The sequence below is a fragment of the Polyodon spathula genome, chromosome 6 (assembly GCF_017654505.1).
Source record: "Polyodon spathula isolate WHYD16114869_AA chromosome 6, ASM1765450v1, whole genome shotgun sequence".
In the NCBI taxonomy this organism is placed as follows: Eukaryota; Metazoa; Chordata; class Actinopteri; order Acipenseriformes; family Polyodontidae; genus Polyodon; species Polyodon spathula.
In genome coordinates this window covers 13605464-13623984 of record NC_054539.1, presented here as the reverse complement: position 1 = coordinate 13623984, position 18521 = coordinate 13605464, and the positions used below count along the sequence as shown (strand labels likewise).

The following is an 18521-nucleotide window of genomic DNA, read 5'->3' as shown; positions in this document are numbered from 1 at the left end:
TGTAGGACAGTATTGCCACATGTGAAATCAGCTCAGTTTTATACGGTGTAAAATGTTTTAAGGTTTTGTTTTGTTTATGGACTTTGTGATACCTGCACTAATAGTCATATCTACAACGTATCAAAAATAACAATCAACCTTTTTCTTACAGACTTTCAACAAGTCTGCCACAAACAATTTTGACTGTTAATTAAACCCTTGTAAAAAAAACCAAACAAACAAACAAAAAAAACACAAAAATGTTTAACATAAAAAAAGAACAGTCCTACAGTAGCAGGCAGTTTACAGTGTCCGTGGGTTTCTGATTGCATCATCAATTCCAGATTTTTTAAATCCACCAACGGAGATGTCTGGTTTACTTTTAATGTTTTCAAGCAAATTGGCTTCATTACTGCCATTCTCATCTCCACTTTGATATCTGACACATTATTTCTCTTGTCCAGCGCTTCTTTAATCTGTTCTGTATACCAGTCTGACAGAGGGCGGGATCGCTACGAGTACTGTATGCAACCCTCTGATTGGTTTAAGTATTATTGGTGATCCAATCAAAACAGCCAATAAAGCCCAAATAAATTATCCGTCAGTTATACGGCATAGCCTAGGTTAAGCTGTGCGCTGTAATTAAAATAATAATAATAATAAATCCTGAACCTTCCAACGCCCCCCCAGGCTACAGTCCATGCCCCCCAGTTTGAGAACCTCTGCAGTATTTAGCAACATTCGCAAACCCCTAAGGCAATCACAAAACACTTCTGCAGTCAGTTAGCACACCAAAATCAGACGCTCGTGTGGGCAAACAAGCTTTGTCCACATATGTGATTTAGCAACAGTGTTTTAGTGCCTGTCTGGCTGAATTTTAGGGGAGTGTCTCATTTACATACAAATGTAGAGATTTAGCAAACCATCAACAGTGTTAGCGTTTGCATTTCAATTGATATGTGAACACCAGGTCTAAACTGTGCGCAAATTACATGGTCGACTATAAATACCGCTGAAACTACCAGGGAAGCAAGTAAAGAAATGTGAGAGAAAAAAAAAGAAATAAAAGAAATAAGGAGTGCGCACTGGATTTCTATGTGTCCAGACAAAGAGAAGGAGGAGGACATCCCAAATATTTAGAAGTCATCTGTCTTTTCTGAACCTGTCTGACACCCAATGTATGCAGAAATTTTGCCTCAACATAGAAACAATCATTGACATCTGGCACCTGCTTCACGCTGACCTGGAAGGAGACATGCTTAGAGCACACTGTGCCTGTAGCACTAAGGGTACCTGCTGCACTAATACTTTATTCCACTGCGTTGCTCCAACATACTGTGGGTTACTGTAAAGTCATAATATTTGTGACCAAAATATTAGGCAAATCACACCCATAAAACCCATTTTGCTCCAGAAATGTTGGCTACCCGATGCAATATACAAGTATGTATTGTTAATGGAATTTGATTTTGTGCAAAAAATGTTTTCCTTTTTTTCATACACAAAAAACACATAATAAAAATAAAAGGATAGCAATATTTATGGTTTTACAGTACATGAACCAGTTGGCTATGCACTGTGAGATGTACATGCAGCTTTAGTAAAGCAGGCAGGAGAATTCATCCATTTCCCTGTCTCTCACGAGTTGCAACAAAATATAAAACAGGGTTTTCCTGGGAGGTATGTGTTTCCTGGTGACATTGGAGCTTGGAGCTACACGCACCAACACAGAATAGGCACCTTTACATAAATCGTAAGGGGACATATTCTGTCAATGTGCAAGAAGTGTGTGATGCTAACAACCACATCACAAATGTGTATGCAAACCATCCCGGCTCCGCTCATGACTCGTTTATCCTCACTAATTTGCAGATGGCAGCTGCATTTCAGCAGGATGACAGTCTAAGAGGCTGGTTGATAGGGTGGCTACTGACAGTGCTGCTCAACCCCACGACCCTTGCCAACCCCTACAGTACAGTCCTCAGAAGGTTAGCAATATCATTCTGGCTTGTTGTGTCTTACATAACATAGCTCTCCATAATGGATGTGATGTTGAACTTACAGAAGAAAGATTACAGGGTTGAGAGAAGCAGATGCAGAACTTGAAGCTGAACTTGAAACTGAACTTGTGTTGGAGGTTGCCATGCAGGTCAGACAAAGCCTTATAGATTACTTTTTTATTTTGTATAAAGCATTCACTCTACACCTCCAGGCTGCTAAAAAAAGTTTTGCTTGAGGGGCTTGGTCATCTTCCTCACTTAGGCTGCTGGACACTTTTTTGCACTTTTATCTCCTTACTTCTTTGTTTGTGTTTCAAAATGCCATGCATTTCGCTATCGCAGACGATGTTGAATCCTTATTGGTTGTAACCTTACTCCCCCCACTGTGCTTTGATTGGCTGGGCGCATGATTCATTATTTGATATGCGTTAGCCCACGCATGAGACCCGACTTTCGTGTACTATCAGGGCGGTTTGCTAACACTGTCATTATTGCCCTAGCCAAAGTGGCTGCTCACATATTTGTTACACAGGGCCCAAGGAGTTTTTAGCGAAGATGTATCCTTGGAATTTTACTCTTTAGACAGAACATAAACATTTACAGATAAAGATTACTTTTTTCACATCATTAATATCAATAATAATTTGGCTTGATTAACTGTGAATTAGCCCTACCATACAGCAATGTAGTCATTGACAGGTTCAGTTTGGAGCAAAGTGAAGTTGATGTATATCCCATGACCATGAGATACAGCAATTTGCCAAATACAATCCTTGGAATGTGGATACTCATTTGGAAATCCAGGTGAATAAATTGTGCCATTCTGAGCTGATACGTTATAACCACAAGGAGCTAAAAAAGAAAACAAAATAGCATATTGTACAAATATATTCAGCACCCATTGTTTGTGTTTGACAAATGTGATAAGCTGTGACTTACAGCACAGTACAGTACATGGCATATAATTCTCTATAGGTAAGGGGATCATTTCTTCTGCCAAAATAGAGAATGTAAGATAATTTGGACAATCCAGATGTCTGCCATGTATGCAAATATATGTGGTCACATGATACAGCATGTCAACCAACGTATTTATTAATATATATGTGTATGTGTGTGTGTGTGTGTATCTGAATTTAAACCAAAAAATGACTTAATACAATACATAAATAAATTAATATACTGTATACAAATATGAAAACAATTTTGGAAGAACATTAATAGTTTCATGGTTCTCTGACCTGTCCCACATTACAAACTGGCTGACAGTAAGTTTAATGCGACCAAACCCACACTGCATCCAAATATGTAAACAGCATGGACATGTTGTTTTTTAGTAAAGATTTAAACTGTATTAAACTCTCTATCTCGACTTCCAAATTGCATGCTGAGAATCATTTAGGCATAACACAAAATTGTATGTTATAGGGTTACCATGGTGTCATGCTTGGATCTTGAAAAGCTGCAGACTCTAAGCTGACAGTATATTAAGCCAAACTCACTCAGATAATCAATCTAAACAAGACAAGCAGCGCGCCTTCCTCTGTCTCATATGCCTGTGTCTGACCGTTGCCCAGGTCAGTTCCTGCTTCCTTGTCAACCTCAATTACAAGTACAATTCAATATTATTTACCTTCACATCTAGGAAAAGGATAATTCCAGTTCCGGTTGATTCCATGCTGACAGGTGAGAACTGAATGTCCAATAAGAGCATATCCTGGATAGCACTCAAAGGATATTGACTGTCCCACATTAAAATCACTGTTGATGATGTATCCATTGGGAAATGGGTGAGGATTTGGACAATTTTGCAATTCGTATGCTAAAAAATAAATATATAAATAAATAAAAAATAAAGTTAGCCTTTTATTTATTTGAACCAGGTACAGTGGTGTTTGTCAATCTTACTGTAGACCTTAAAACAGGTTAATATAAAGCAAAGCCATACAGAGCTCAACTACATTTACAACATTACAAATGTTTAACTACTGTACTTACTTTGTAGCACAGTGTAGGTGAAAACCGTTGGAGTTGTTAATTAACATGTTTTTATCACTCACAGCTGTGTATGGTGTGGAGGGTAACAATTATATTATTGGATGATTTTACATACCCCTAATTTTACTTTAAATAAGGTAGTCCAAGATTAGTGCTAACTGGGGTGTGTAGAAATATCTGTTTAGGTATAACATCATTTTATTATACATATTGTCACGAAACAGGACCATGTGTAACCCTGTCCCTGCCGAAAAATACATACAATCAGTCTTGATCATAAACAAACTTGGAGGCGCAGACCAAGGCTTGATGTTAACAATCCTCTATCACTGAATGCAAGACACGAGTAGTTTATTGAATCAACAAGAGGAAAAGGTTACATGCAAGTCCAACACACTCCTGCAGACCAGGTCAGGAACTAGTGCCTGAAATCTGAAGAAAAGCAAGACCAATCAAAATGAGTCCTATACCATTGGGGCTACCCTCCTGTTGTGCTGATCAGAATTACTATAAGAAAAATTTGACTATTTCCCTATTGATGTTATAATTGATGTTAATACATAACACAGAGTTATTATTTGTTTGAGAAATTTCTAGAAATTATACATTTCCATTGAGGTATGTAAACTTTTGACTACGTGACTACAACTGTATAAACTGCTGTGCAAAAGTCTTAGACGTTTTGTATTGTTCTGCTCTGATGCATTATGAGCATCAACAATTTACTCAAAGCCTCCACTAGTGTTTTCTACAATTATAACAAACTTGACTTGCATGAATAAGGAAAAGCATTGAGTGAAATAACTTGCATCACTCGATTTTCAAGGTGTGGTATCCGAAGCACAATCAACAAGTACAGAGAAACATCACCTGTAATTAACAGACCAAGGACAGGAAGACACAAAAAACTGTCTAACACAAGGATGAGCAATACTTGAAGATAATAATACCCTTAAGGAATAGAAAGAAGTGTTGAATTGACAACAGAACTGGCAGAAGGCACAGGTGTCATTGTCCATCAAATCAATAGTACGAAGTACCTTTGACCATTATTCCATAGTCCAATATCTGTGTTCTTGTACATATTTTAGCCTTTTAGTCTTGTTCCCCTTTCTTAACAGAAGTATTCTTACTGCAACACATCCTTTAAGTCCTGATTTCAAGAGTGGCCTTTGTACTGTTGATTTGATGGACAACTTTAATCTTGAAATCCATTGCAATATACTGCCTGTAGTCATTTAAATGATACTGACTTAGTGGAAATTGAACAGAAAGTAAATATTTTATTGTTATATTTTCACTATCTGTCCAGGGATTCCCTTAATAATTCCCCACAATGAGAGGAATATCAGTGGCATCTGATTAAAATACACAACTCAAGTTTATTAAATCTAAAAGCTATTTTTACAGGAAGATGGTAAGATGGTGGCAACACAAGAATCATAGACATATTCAGAGGGCTTCATTTTTCTCAATTTTAAAGCCAGGTAAAGACACTGAACCTGTGTTTGGTGTAATAAAGCCCACAGTTTTTATATTCAATTAATCTCCATTAATTCAATGTCCATAGAAAGTGCAGTAGCATTATTTTTGAGAATTATGTCTGATGTTTCTACATTATGAAACTGTTGCATTACGTAAAGGAGATACAACATTTTCCCTGTAGATCAATTAAACTAACTGAGTGTTTTACAGTCTACAGAACAAATAATATTTGTATTGTTTTTCAGAATATAGTATACAGCACAGGGATTTCAAACAGGCTGTAATTCTTTATACTGTGAAATATATTAAAGGACAATGAGAAAGTATGATTGCATCTCTTTAAACGTAAAGCTAAACTTGCTGAAAAGTATGAATATAGTAAACATAATGCTTGTCCACAGGCAGGCTGGCCTTGCATGTGTCACAGAGATTAAACCCAGGCATTATGCAAACAGCAAGCAATGTACAGTAAGAATGTACAGTTGCTGCTTCAGCTGCTAAAGACAGCAATGCGACTGTCAACAAGGCCTGCTTGGTACCTCACTGGGAATGTAAACACTGGTCGGAACGATGACGGTAAAGGGGTCGATTTGGTACGGGTTCGGTTCCTGTAGCACCGGGTCGGTACAGTAGTGTACAGCAGCGGGGCGCAAAGTGTGGGGCGGAGAGTCAGTATGGGGGCACGACTATGACTAAAGGGGCAGTTCTGGACAGATGTATTTTTTTTTTAAAGGATAGAACATTTTTAATAAATACATAAATGACAGCTAATTAGTCCAAGTTCTTACCTTTCAAATGAGCTATTGATGATCACTCTAGGATCTGTAGAACCGGTGAAATGAAGTTTGAACTGGAGAGTGCTAGTGAAACTGCAGAGAACAGAGCCGGAATGGCAGCTTCCATGTCGTATGGGAAGAAACCATTAAAAGGTGTTTTTTGGCGGCTTTAATATAAATCACATGTTTTTTCCTAGATTTAATCATAAAAAATTTAATTTAGCTAAATACATAATTGTTAACAAATGCATTCTTAAAAGATTTGAAATGTGTACATTTCTTTTGGCATTGCATGCAGAGGAGGTAGAGAAGTGGAGGGATTGGCTCTCAAAGTGTAAGGGCAGCTTTGCAGCATACAATGGCCAAATCAAACACTTCAGTGAGCGGGGACTCTTTTGCAAGTAGCTTCAGATTTAGCTGGCAAAATAAATATTTATTTTATAAAAACCCTGAATTATTTTTTTCAGATTTAATTGCTGAACGATAATGTTTTTCAAATGTATGTGTTAGCTAAATGTTGAATCGCCAAGCGTAGAAAAAGATTTAAGTCACATGTACTTCTTCACAGATTTATTTGTTAGAAATGTTAGTTAAATGATGACTCCCCAAGAGTTAAACATGTCTTTTATATATTTAAGCATTTATTCCAGATTTAATTGTCATACTGATTTTAAACATTTTCAACATTTATAAATTTTAGCTGAAAGTACACATTTCAAAACTTTTAAGAATGTGTTTGTTAACATTTATGTATTTAGCTAAATCTAGACATTTTGTATAAACGTAGGAAAAAATATGTGATTTACATTAAATCTGGAGAAATAATGGACCTTATCTAGTCCCAAATGCAAGCTCATCCTTCACATTAAATTAGTGAATAAACAAACATTGTTCGCGTTATGATATGTGGAATTTTAACAGGATTTTTTGAAATGAAGTCTATGTATAAAGTTAAGGTAAGAAAAGAGGGCGGCACTTTAAAAGTTTGCGCACAACTGGTGTACAATACTGTAAAAACTCCAGCGGTGGGGGGGTTACACAGGGATGGTACTGCAGTCAGGCCCGGGTGGGTGACTTTGCACCGAGTCGTTACGGTATGTTACCAGGATGGAACCAGGCGGTACCAGGTCAGTTCAGTACCGGTTCGGTGCCTTGGCGTCGATACGTTAACATAGTTTTATGACTGTGTCACAGGAGCTGGTGTGCAGCTTTGATATGTCTATTCAGGTTTGGGGACTTTAGCAGGTAAACACCCATACAGTGATGGATACATTTTGTACTTGATAGGGAACTTAATATTGTATATGATTGCTGTTATGTTTTTATTTTACCACCCAACAGTGCCCCCATGTTTATCAAGTAGTACCCCCCCCCCCCCCCCCCCCCAAAAAAAAAAAAAAAAAAAAAAAATGAATTAAACAAGTACATAAATTAATAGTAAAAATATTTTGTGGCCACAGAGAAAATATCACATTACAATGTGGTCCTTGGTTACATGAAGTTTGTCACTTCTGGTGCATGGCCATCATTTTCATCCTGGATGGCACCAAATTGAGCCATTCTAGAATTACAATACTGTATCCCACTTGTAAGTTCACAACTGGGTAAGAGCCTCTGATATGGATTAAAACCTTAAACATAAAACATAATTCATAAATTTACCTCACAATTTGTGTGGCTAACAACATCATAAATATGAGGCAAACCAATTACTGTGTGAATTCCCAAAAGGAAATATACGATTTAATCTAGTTCAGCTAGGCTTGTTTTCACAGTTTGTGATCTGATTTGTAACCACCACAGGACAGATCTTCACTGAGTAGTTAAAATTCTGCTTATGATGTCTATGCCCATTGTCCATTCTTATTCGTTTAAGACCCCAGTGCAGCCTTTGAACCTGTCAGCTGCTGGATCTGTATTGATTACAGTGGGTGTTTTGATAAAGTACTGTAGCTCAATTGGTTCAGATTCTGAAAATGTTCTCATCTCTCTCCTGAATAAATCTCATTTGGGCTCCCTCTGGGTTCTATTGTTGCCCTGTTGTCAATAAAAGGGGTTATGCATAAAAGAGATACTGTTTCCAGACCAGTTAATAATAGTGATGGCTTTGCTGTTCACTGTACCATCTTACCAGCCCAATACAATTGTAAATTTAAATTAAGTTGAGCTTTATAATAATATCTGAAGATCAACCATTCAGAAAACAAGACAAAGTAAGCCTATTCTTACAACAGAGGTGACTTAAAAAAATCAATTTGAAAATAAATTCTGTCTAAATAATAAATAAGTCCTAGAGGGGTAGCAACTATAGCACTACTTGGCTAATTTAGTGGGTAATTAGCTGCACCGGTCCCTGTATTTTGGGGACTAGTTTATGGCCATTTGCAGAGATACAGCTATGGCCAAAAGTTTGGCATCACCCTATAAAATTAACAAATTTTGTCGAATGCAGCCTATTGAATAATGTTACATTAACATACTGAATTACATAACACTTTCTAGTTTCCTACATCACGAAAAACTGACAGAAATTGAAAAATGTGACATTTCAAAATTTAACATGAAACTACCGTTATAGTTTCCGGTGGACTTTTACGATATCATTTTGTAGTTTATTTGATCACATTATGTTAAAATATCTAAATTTATGTTCTTATCACTTTTTTAAAATTATGTCTCAATCCTAAAATTCTAGATGATACAAAACTTTTGAACATAGCTGTTTATCTTGCCCTGCTGAGGTAGTTCGTTGGATCACAATTAGGAGAGGCTAAATTGTTAAATTTATTCCAGGGGTGTTGCTTTCTGTGTATCACTCAAGTAGTTTTGTTTAGAATTGAGCGCTATAGGTAGCTTAATGGTAGGATTTATACATGTTTTCTGCCATGCCCTCTTTGGACTATGTTTTTTTTTGTCTGTTTCCCTATAGTATCTTGACAATATCAACAAATTGAGTCCTTGGGGTCTATTTTAATGATCTTAGCAGTGGCAGACAACGTAAAATGCCTGCAGGATTGACTTTTTTTTTATTATTAAAATGAACCCCCTAATCTATATGTAGAATCTGAAAAGCCGGTTCATGCCTTTTTCTAGTCTAGGATTGATTACTGCAATGATATGATAGTAGGATCAATGTAAGAAGCTTTACTTAACAGGAAAACAGATTTTAAAAATCTGTATTTTATTTTTTCTTTCTACCAATTTGTGAAATGAAATGAAAAATGAAAAATAGGGTACATATTGTTTGCTGGTTGACTGTGCTGGTGTTTGCAAAAAGAAAATTAAAACAAAAACCTGTTTTTTCTTTTTTATCTTTCAATTATGTGTTTATAGGGAGGGCTCTGTTTCAGCGGCACTGCCAATTAACAATGAAATCATCCAAGCCACGTCCTCCTCATATAACAGGCATAAACAGTTGTAGTGTAACTGTAATTATATTGCAGAAGCCTTTTCAAATTGGAAAACGGCAACCAAAAATGTAATCTATAGTACTCGAAAAGGATAGGCTATATTATCCTTATTCCCTTACCTTGGTATTTCAATTTAAATCCTTGCCTGTTTTCTGAATGATCACTGTAGAAATGAATCACTGTTTCATGTGTTGTGCTAAGTAGGGATGGTGGGATTTCTGAACCACTAAACTGGCCAATGAAGGAACTACTATGATGTGGTCCTTTGTGTATATCCAAAAAATCATGGTTGGCTTCTGAAGAGAAGTTCAGGAATTGTAAATGCGTACCTAGAGAAAGGTAAAACACAGTACATGTTAAAAGTCAAACATTAGTTAGTTACAGTAGACATTGTACTTGTGTTTCAAACTATTGGCCAAATGTCACAGCAGGTTAAGATGAATTATTTGATATACTGTGCAATCAAATGCATACAATGAACCGATAATGATGGTACAGTTACAAGGGTTTTGTTTAAATATAAAGGCAGAGAAAGAAAAATTGTATTACCGATATTGTATTATGAAAAAAAGGTTCCCTTGACAAACCTTTTGTACTTCCTCATTTGCACTTGCCACCACTGTGGTCCCCTATTGGGAGTCATTCCATGTTTGTGAAGGATCATGTAAGAGTAATGACAGCAGTAGGGTGGAAGGGAAATGGATTGAAACTCCCCTGCCTTAACAGTGAAAAATAAATAACATCCACTACACCTTGAAAAGAAATGGTAACACCTCTGTTTTGACTTCTATTAGTTATATAGTGGCATTTGATAGATAGGTGTTGCATGATACAGCACATGCATCTTAATGCAACTTATCTTTGTGTTGTCTGACTTAGTATTGTATGTCAGGCATAAAAAAGCATACCTAGGGAATAAAACAGGGTTGCTCAAATGAGAGTATTTTATTTAAAGCAATACCCCTTAACACAATGCATTATCATGAAGATCTGGATGAGTTTTCAGACTTCATCACTTCTTGTCAGCATAAAGTTTAAGGCTCACAAGAAAATGAATGTGTAACAGGACATATTTTTTTCTAAATTATGTAACATGGAATATAATATGAAGGGCTATATTTTGAAGGCACCAAAAACAAACAACCTGAAATTAGCTTGCAATATAAAATGTTAAGGTGCCCACTATTTAGCAGTTTAAAAAAAAACAACAACATTATAACATTTACTTAAATTCAATCCATCAGCATTAAATAAGAAACTATGTTTGGTTTTGCTAAACTGTTTACAGTAAATTAAACCTCACCATATCCAACAGGAAGTAAGATCTTCCATGTACAGTCAAGATTACTAGGGTAGTTTCCTGGAAATCCAGGACTTAGGATGACACCACTCATTTCAAACAGTATTCCTCCACACCTAGCTGAAAACCAAACACAAATACATACAGGGATTGGATAACAAAAAATAAACACCTCTCTAACACTGTAGAATATAGGAGCACCATGATCATACAGAATGTCACTGATCTTAGACAGTGATGATTAATCAGGGATACCATTCTTCAAGGTACTTCTGACCCTTATACAATAAGGGTGAACATCTGTCCATTCTTCTGTCCATCTCTCTGTCACATTCTACATGGGGAACACGATAACTACCTTACATTTGCACCAATCTTCTTAAACATGTTTATCTACTCTAAACCTCATGGTCTTTTCTGGTTACATCAGGTCATAAAATGATAAACTGTTAATTTCTCATAATTTATCTTTAACTTTTAAAAAGTTTGTGCAAGTTAACGCTCTTTGAAAATCAAAGCACGTAAGAAAATAATATATTTTCATAGATTCCATTGTAACAGCTGTGGCTATAATACAGTAATTACATTTACATGTACGCAATATATTTGGTTTGATAGCTTGTGTTCTAAACATTAAAATCCTAATACACATATACTATGTTCAATATTATGAGACTAGCCCGATTTGCACGGGAATAAAAATCATCACATAAACAAATGGCCTTAACGTGACATTTTCAAATCTTTTTTTTTTTTTTTAATGTTCTCATAAATCCTCAGATTATTTTAATAGGACATCAGGACATTCTGTAAAATTTTAAACTCGGGCGTCCTCTGTCTTTTTAGTCTTGTGCGAATCGACAATGTCAGTGTTTTGTTACAATCAATAAGCATTTACAATAAACTATAATATAATATTAAAATGGGTGCATTCTGTCCCGAGATCCTACTATTCAGTATAACGCTACGATTGGGCAAAACCAAACTGGGGAAAAATACAAAACATAATTGCTGATTTTTAAAAAAACGGATACTTTGAATGAAGCATTTGAAGGTATGTATGGAAACAGTTATTCAATATGGTCGAGGTGTCGGTAGCTTTTCTGAAAATATGGTAAAATTAATTAATACGCTTCGTTCTTCGTCTGTCTTGCTTGAGTTATTTACATCCGCGTCATTGTTTACAAATCATGCACAAACGCGCAATCTCCTTTCACAAACTTTCCTTGATGAAAACTAATCCTCGTCTGGGAGGTTAGTAGACATCCTCTGCTTTTGACCAACTCTGAGGGCACCCGATTGTTAATCTCGTGCAAATCATGCTTTAGAAGCCCTTCTCTAAGTGTGTGCCGAGATTATATAGCGATATATGTTGAGGATGTAATATGCATAACAACTGAATGAGTCAAGGAAAGTCAGTGCATTCACACAAACATTCACTTCCAATGATTTTTGTTTTTTATTTCATTCCCAAATTATACAGTTCTTTTTTGTTTTACCTGTATTAAAAAAAAAATGATACAATGATACCCTTGCTTTTTGCTGAATACAAATGAAACATTAAAATGTTGAATTCTTGTTGTGAACAGCTAACTCTTACCAATGCAGAGGGGAGGTGGGTAATTCCAGCGACGAATAGTCCCTGGCATACAAGATATGTGGGAGTGTCCCTGTAAACCAAGCAGAATGTTAGAGCTGTTTCTGGAGCAGGCTTATTAAACTGTATATGGTCATTTAACTGGTAATGTCAGTCAGGACTATGCTCAGTTAAACACTGATGTTTCCTTTTAAAACACTATTATTATAGTATTTGCTTGTACCTTGTAACTAGACTGTTTCATATTGGAATGACATGTGGGATTATTTTTAAATAAAACATTATACAAAAAAATGTAAAAACATGCAAATGTAATAGCAGCTTCGAAATAATCCAATAGCGCCTGTCAGTAAAACAGGCTGCTTTCCAGGAAGATGTGTTAAGAAAGTCTTGCATTTAAAAAAGAGCTTAATATACAGTATGCAGTTATCTCCTGTCAGAAAGGGTTGGGGCATTTGTTACTAGTTTTACTCTCCCTTAATAAGTATGTTGGTATCCCTGAAGATAATCCATCCATGACATGCAAAAACAATCAATACAAATTAGATAAAACTAATGACTGCACTTGATGATGATGTTTGTCTACCTTATCCCTGAACATAAGTATTTTCTTAAGACATGCAAACTACATCAATGAACATGCTGAAATATTATTCATTAACTACCACATTTGTTCTTTTTTTTAACCCCCAAACTTCTAAGACAGGCACAACATATATTGTATCTTTCCCTGTACTGTATGTTATGTATACTGTTAACACCACCAGTAACTGTTACTATACTTAATAATAAGTGATGTTTAAGAAGATTCTTAGCTTGGATGCATGTACTATTTTTTTCTAAACAGTAAACAAGACTTCTACTATTTATTTATTTATTTAGTTTAAACCAAGAGCAATTTCATTTTTATAGTGGCTTTCTAATATCATTTTTTTTTTTTTTTTTAATTCAAAGCTAACCCTAAACAGCTGACTTTAGGGTCAATCGATGCGTCTTATTAGATAAATGAAAATATTTTCAAGTGTCTGTTGAGTCTCGAAATATCAGAAGGTACTATGTATATTTACAACACAACTCCTTAAAAATCAATGCACATACAATAGATGAAAATAACTAAATTGATATTTGAAGACATTTTAGATGACCTGCAGTACTGCATCTCTATTTAGATGATCTTTTTTTTGTTTGTTTTCAAAGATTGGAATAGGGCATATAGGCTAGGAAGAGTGTATTGTATTCAATAACTGAGAAAACCTTGTGTTTGTTTGTTTGTTTGTTTGTTTTTTACCTGTAACACATATCCTGGTTCACAACTGAATGATATCACATCATTGACCAAGTACCTGTCTCCAACCTTTATACCATTGCTGGGGACTAATGGATCAGGGCAAGTTGTAAGCCCTACAGCTGAAAAAATAACAAAAAAGTATATTCATAGAAGAGAACAGAAGTCATTTGCCATTCAGTCATTTGCCTTTAAATATGTGTTGTTTTGTTTGTAAGTGCTTATCAGCAGGTGGCAGTGTTTGTTTATCTGTGAAAACATTCTCTGCAAAATAAATACAGCACTGTCCAATTTTTAAGTGAAAAGTAATACAACTGCATGCAATTACCAGGAATGATTTAATCACATTCACTTTTAAATACATTAAATGGAAATGACTATTCTTTCTTAAAGTTCTGATTGCTAAAAACAGTTTCTAAAATGTTGCTGCTGTTCTGAAGAACTCTGGGATATTACATATTTTTCTTTTCACATGAAAGACATAACAGAAATAAGCTTTACTGCATCAAAATCTCATACAATAATAATTAGGAAGAAACGTCAAAACAAACACAGTTCATTACAGATAATACTATCACTGTATTCCCATACTTGGAAATATATTTTAAAAAAAAGAAAGAATTTACAAACAAGGATCTGTTTAAATGAGCTCAACGGAGGTAGATCCACCCAAACGTAAAAAAAAAAAAACATATTTTTCACAGGCTATATTCCAGTGCAAGGCGTCCAATAAATTACCTGGTATTGTAGAATTGTAAAAGGATGATAGATTCGCCACTGTTTAAATAATAAAATTAGACCCCACAATGTACCTCTAATAGCAATAATATTTAAAGAAATTAAAAATTAAGTAACAGGGTTCTGAAGAATATAGCATCACAAATTCCACGTGTTACTACAACTGTTTAAATAGTGTACCTGTAACTTTTCTTTTCATTGTTAACATTCTGACAATTTACAATTATAACTTTAAAGCCTGTTTCAAAGCTCTTTTCAAAATGGCCGCTCTAGTGCACTTCATTGCCCACATTGTATAACAGGTAACATAGCAATAATGATCCATGATATGGTACCGAACAGAAAAGCCAGAGCACTTGATCGTATGTTTTTTTTTTTCTCCAGTGATTTAGAGGACTTGGACAAACATTGTAAAAAGAGCTTTGAAACAGATTTTAAAGTTATAAGTGTAAAAAGTTGTCAGGATGTTAACAATGAAAAGAAAAACTGCAGGTACCTTATTTAAGTGAGCCCAAACATTATAATGTGGTGTAAGTATTTTGCCTTGCACTTAGGCTAGATGAGCTAGGCCCCAGCATTAATCAACGTGAAAGTGCTGTGTTCTCTGCACTACTTAGCTGCTGATTCAGACCATGTCTGCATGGATAGCCCGATCCACCTTTTCCAGAGTGCTAGGCACATTTTAGGATGTCATGCTAAAAAGGGCAGGCCAATAAAATATAATTTCCTAAGGATATTAGCATAACTGATGTTGGCTGAAGCGTTTTCCGAACAACTCGGTTTCATGCTGAGTAACGTCAGTCGTAAAGACCGTCAGCTCCTTCTCAGAAGACTTTTCTTTTCTTTTCCGTGTGCCGAGAGGACTTTGCTACCCTTCTTCTGACATGTTGTATAACTCTGCAAGTGAGGCCGCTAATAGACTGATGCCTTCATGAGACCCTCATTATCATAATTGTGGATCACTATTTGTTCTTGTTGAGTAATTTGTATTGCTCTTAAGCTTACATAAGGTGCAGTGCAAAATAATTGCCTGGTCTTAATGCAATTTGAATTTTGCATCAGCAATTATTTGCACTGCACCTGTACTACATCTACCCCCAAATGTCAGTTCTGAAGCACTTTTTTTTAAAATTTCTGTGCTGATTTAACAGACCTCCAATGTACATTTATACCTGCCAGATATGATAAGCTTTTAACCAACTATGAGAAAAGTCAGCAAGTTGCCCATGAACTGATTAACAAGACTGCTAGCTTTGACCCCCAACTTACACACGTATTATATTCATATACACTACCTGTTTAGAGGATGAGCAGTCATCACTAAATGGAGTAATATAAACATTTCATTGTCCATGGTTACAGTACTTGTCATCCAAAAAATATTGGCTAAACAATTAAGTACAGGGGCTCTGAATGGGGTTACCAGTTTTACATAAATAGCCAGATTGGTGGTCGTTCTTTATAAATTAAGTTCTTTTATTGGCTGGAATACCTCTTTAATGAAATAAACGTTCAATATATGAAAAGGAAATAGAAAAAGAGCCTTGGATTTAAACCCACATGATTTGCTCCTGCACAGCCATTGATCTTTTATAAAAGAAAAAGATTTCTAAAGACTTTCACAGATCTTTTTTTCTGCCACTACTGAGGCAGTTATCCGTGTCTCAGAAACCATTTGGCATTTTATAACTACTATGCAGAAGGCATAGCTCTGACTGGGAAAATTTAAATGCAGCTACAGTCATCATATGCTGAACATTCAGGATGAACCTAGCATCAATGAGACAGTCTGGCTTATTATAGTGAGTGCTACAAAATTCCTTCATTGCCTGCAGTTTCTCAGCTTTTAAAGCTTACTGTCACAATTATAAATGTATAGATTTTTTAAATAGTTATTATTTATAAATGTTATTGTCTGCGCATAAAATTAAAAAAAAAAACAAAACATGTATATGTATGTATATGTATTCCAAGTCGCTGAAAGGTTATTTGATTACTTCTACATAACCTTTTATTTCATTATGTCCACATGATCTAATTAGCATAACCATAACCATGGTTCCCTGAAAGGGAAGATAACCACCAACCAATAGTTTTGGGATATGCCTGCCTTAGGTAGGTATTCGCTGAGCATTTTATGTCAGAGCTGCCGATAGGCCCCTCTGTGGAGTGATGTCCTCGGTCCCGCCTACTGAGGGAGTAAGTAGTCGCTACACGGAGCTCACTTCCTCTTTTGCATCAAACCCACAAATGTGAGTCATGGGACCTCACAAGGTTAGTAACTTAACATTCAATTCAAAGACGACCACCAACCAATACTTTTGGGAAAATATATTGGAGCCGTCACAAGGGAGAGTGAGCGGACAGCATACCAACTAGTATTGGTGGTGCGCGAGTGCACCCTCAAGGATCCTTGTGCCTAATGAAGGCGTAGAGGGATCTACCACATTGATTCGGTAGAACCTGGTGAATGTATGTAGAGTAGCAGTTAGTAGTTCATCAGGATCTAAAAGGTTAAACAACTTTGTGTTAAAGCTTAGTGAGTATGGCCCAATTTAAAACTGTTAAGACAGTCATACAATTTAAAGTTTTGATTTCAGCTGATTTGGGAAGCTATTAAAAGTTCCTGTATTCCATACTGTCCTTTGTCCTTTAAAGTTTGCAATATACTGCAAAAAAAAGGATAAAAAAGATCCAGAATGCATTTCCCTGAAGTCTGAAACCAGATGCTAGTTTTCATTCTAAAATGATTGATGACACTGTCCTACGCTGATTGACATTGGGTTAATTTCTTAAATCAAATAATCTTTTTGGCAAGAACACCAAGTGAACCAAGTTTTCCAAAAAGTTTGCTAGTGAACTTACAATACATTGGAATATGTTTAGTTGTTTAATATGTAATTTGTAAACAGTGGAACCAAGAGAGAAATAAAAGTTTCAACAAGATTCACACAACAAAGAAATTAATCAAACAGTGGCAGATCTCAAGATTTGATACTGAGTAAATGAGCTGGGGTATTTAAATTCACTACTGACCATTTTTTGAGACACACAATCAAAGAGCATCATTAATACTCCACAAACTATCCCACAGAGAAAAACACAAGGGAAACATATTTACTCACTTTTGTATTCCAGATAAAAGCCTGCTGCAGCTACACTGATATCAGAGTGGAAATGCAGATACAGTTGATTAGAAGTACTGTTCAGAAGAGCGGGTGCAGTGGTACCTGAAAGACACAGTCCATGTGATCACTTTGTTATGAAAGTACTTTGAAAACCCAGCACAGTGCCGTGATGTGGGCTGACCTTGGAAGATCCTGCTCTCAAATAATTAGAATCACCAAAGTCACTGATTTTAAAAGTACTTTTTGTTTTCTACAAAAAACCAACAAAATTGCCATGTTAATTGTGTTGTTAGTATATTGCTCATACAAATCACGCAAAACTTTTATATTTTGGCCAGCAACCTTAGTAAACAAGGCCCATTGTCCATACAATTATTCAGATGCAAATCCAGGGGAAAGCATAATAAGAATTAAACTGAAATGGTACTCAATTAAATATTTGGGAAAACAATGTATACCATTCTAGGAATACCTTGTCAATGGCAGAAGACACACATTTACATTTCACAAACGTAACAGTGTCAAAAATTATTACAACTTTGTATGTATTGTTTAAGATTGAGCTTCAGTATGTATAAGTATACAAACAGGAAATTGATGGGAATATCAATGTACTGATATTATATCTGATGAGTTGTTTACACAATTGGACATACCCCAGTGAATACAAACATGATGATAAAGCAACAAGACTGCCAAAGCAAGAATCAATTTAGGAATCTATACAGCCTAATATAACTTTATTTTATGCCTACAGCATTCATAATAGAACAAGGGTACATAGATGGATATAATTCACTCACAGATTACCTGTTCAAAATTGGT

The 18521-nt window shown here is 35.6% G+C and overlaps 1 protein-coding gene across 1 annotated transcript in view; it reads right to left on the bottom strand.

The window, feature by feature from the left end:
* Nucleotides 1-18521, bottom strand: part of LOC121316645 (CUB and sushi domain-containing protein 1-like) — a 179747-nt gene that overhangs the window by 67753 nt on the left and 93473 nt on the right. Inside the window, exons 30-36 of the mRNA XM_041251686.1 lie at nucleotides 17694-17798; nucleotides 13834-13952; nucleotides 12549-12618; nucleotides 10952-11068; nucleotides 9768-9977; nucleotides 3613-3801; nucleotides 2654-2831 (exon numbers count right to left, since the gene is read on the bottom strand). Coding sequence (XP_041107620.1) covers nucleotides 2654-2831; nucleotides 3613-3801; nucleotides 9768-9977; nucleotides 10952-11068; nucleotides 12549-12618; nucleotides 13834-13952; nucleotides 17694-17798 — 988 coding nt within the window. The remainder of the gene's footprint in view (nucleotides 1-2653; nucleotides 2832-3612; nucleotides 3802-9767; nucleotides 9978-10951; nucleotides 11069-12548; nucleotides 12619-13833; nucleotides 13953-17693; nucleotides 17799-18521) is intronic.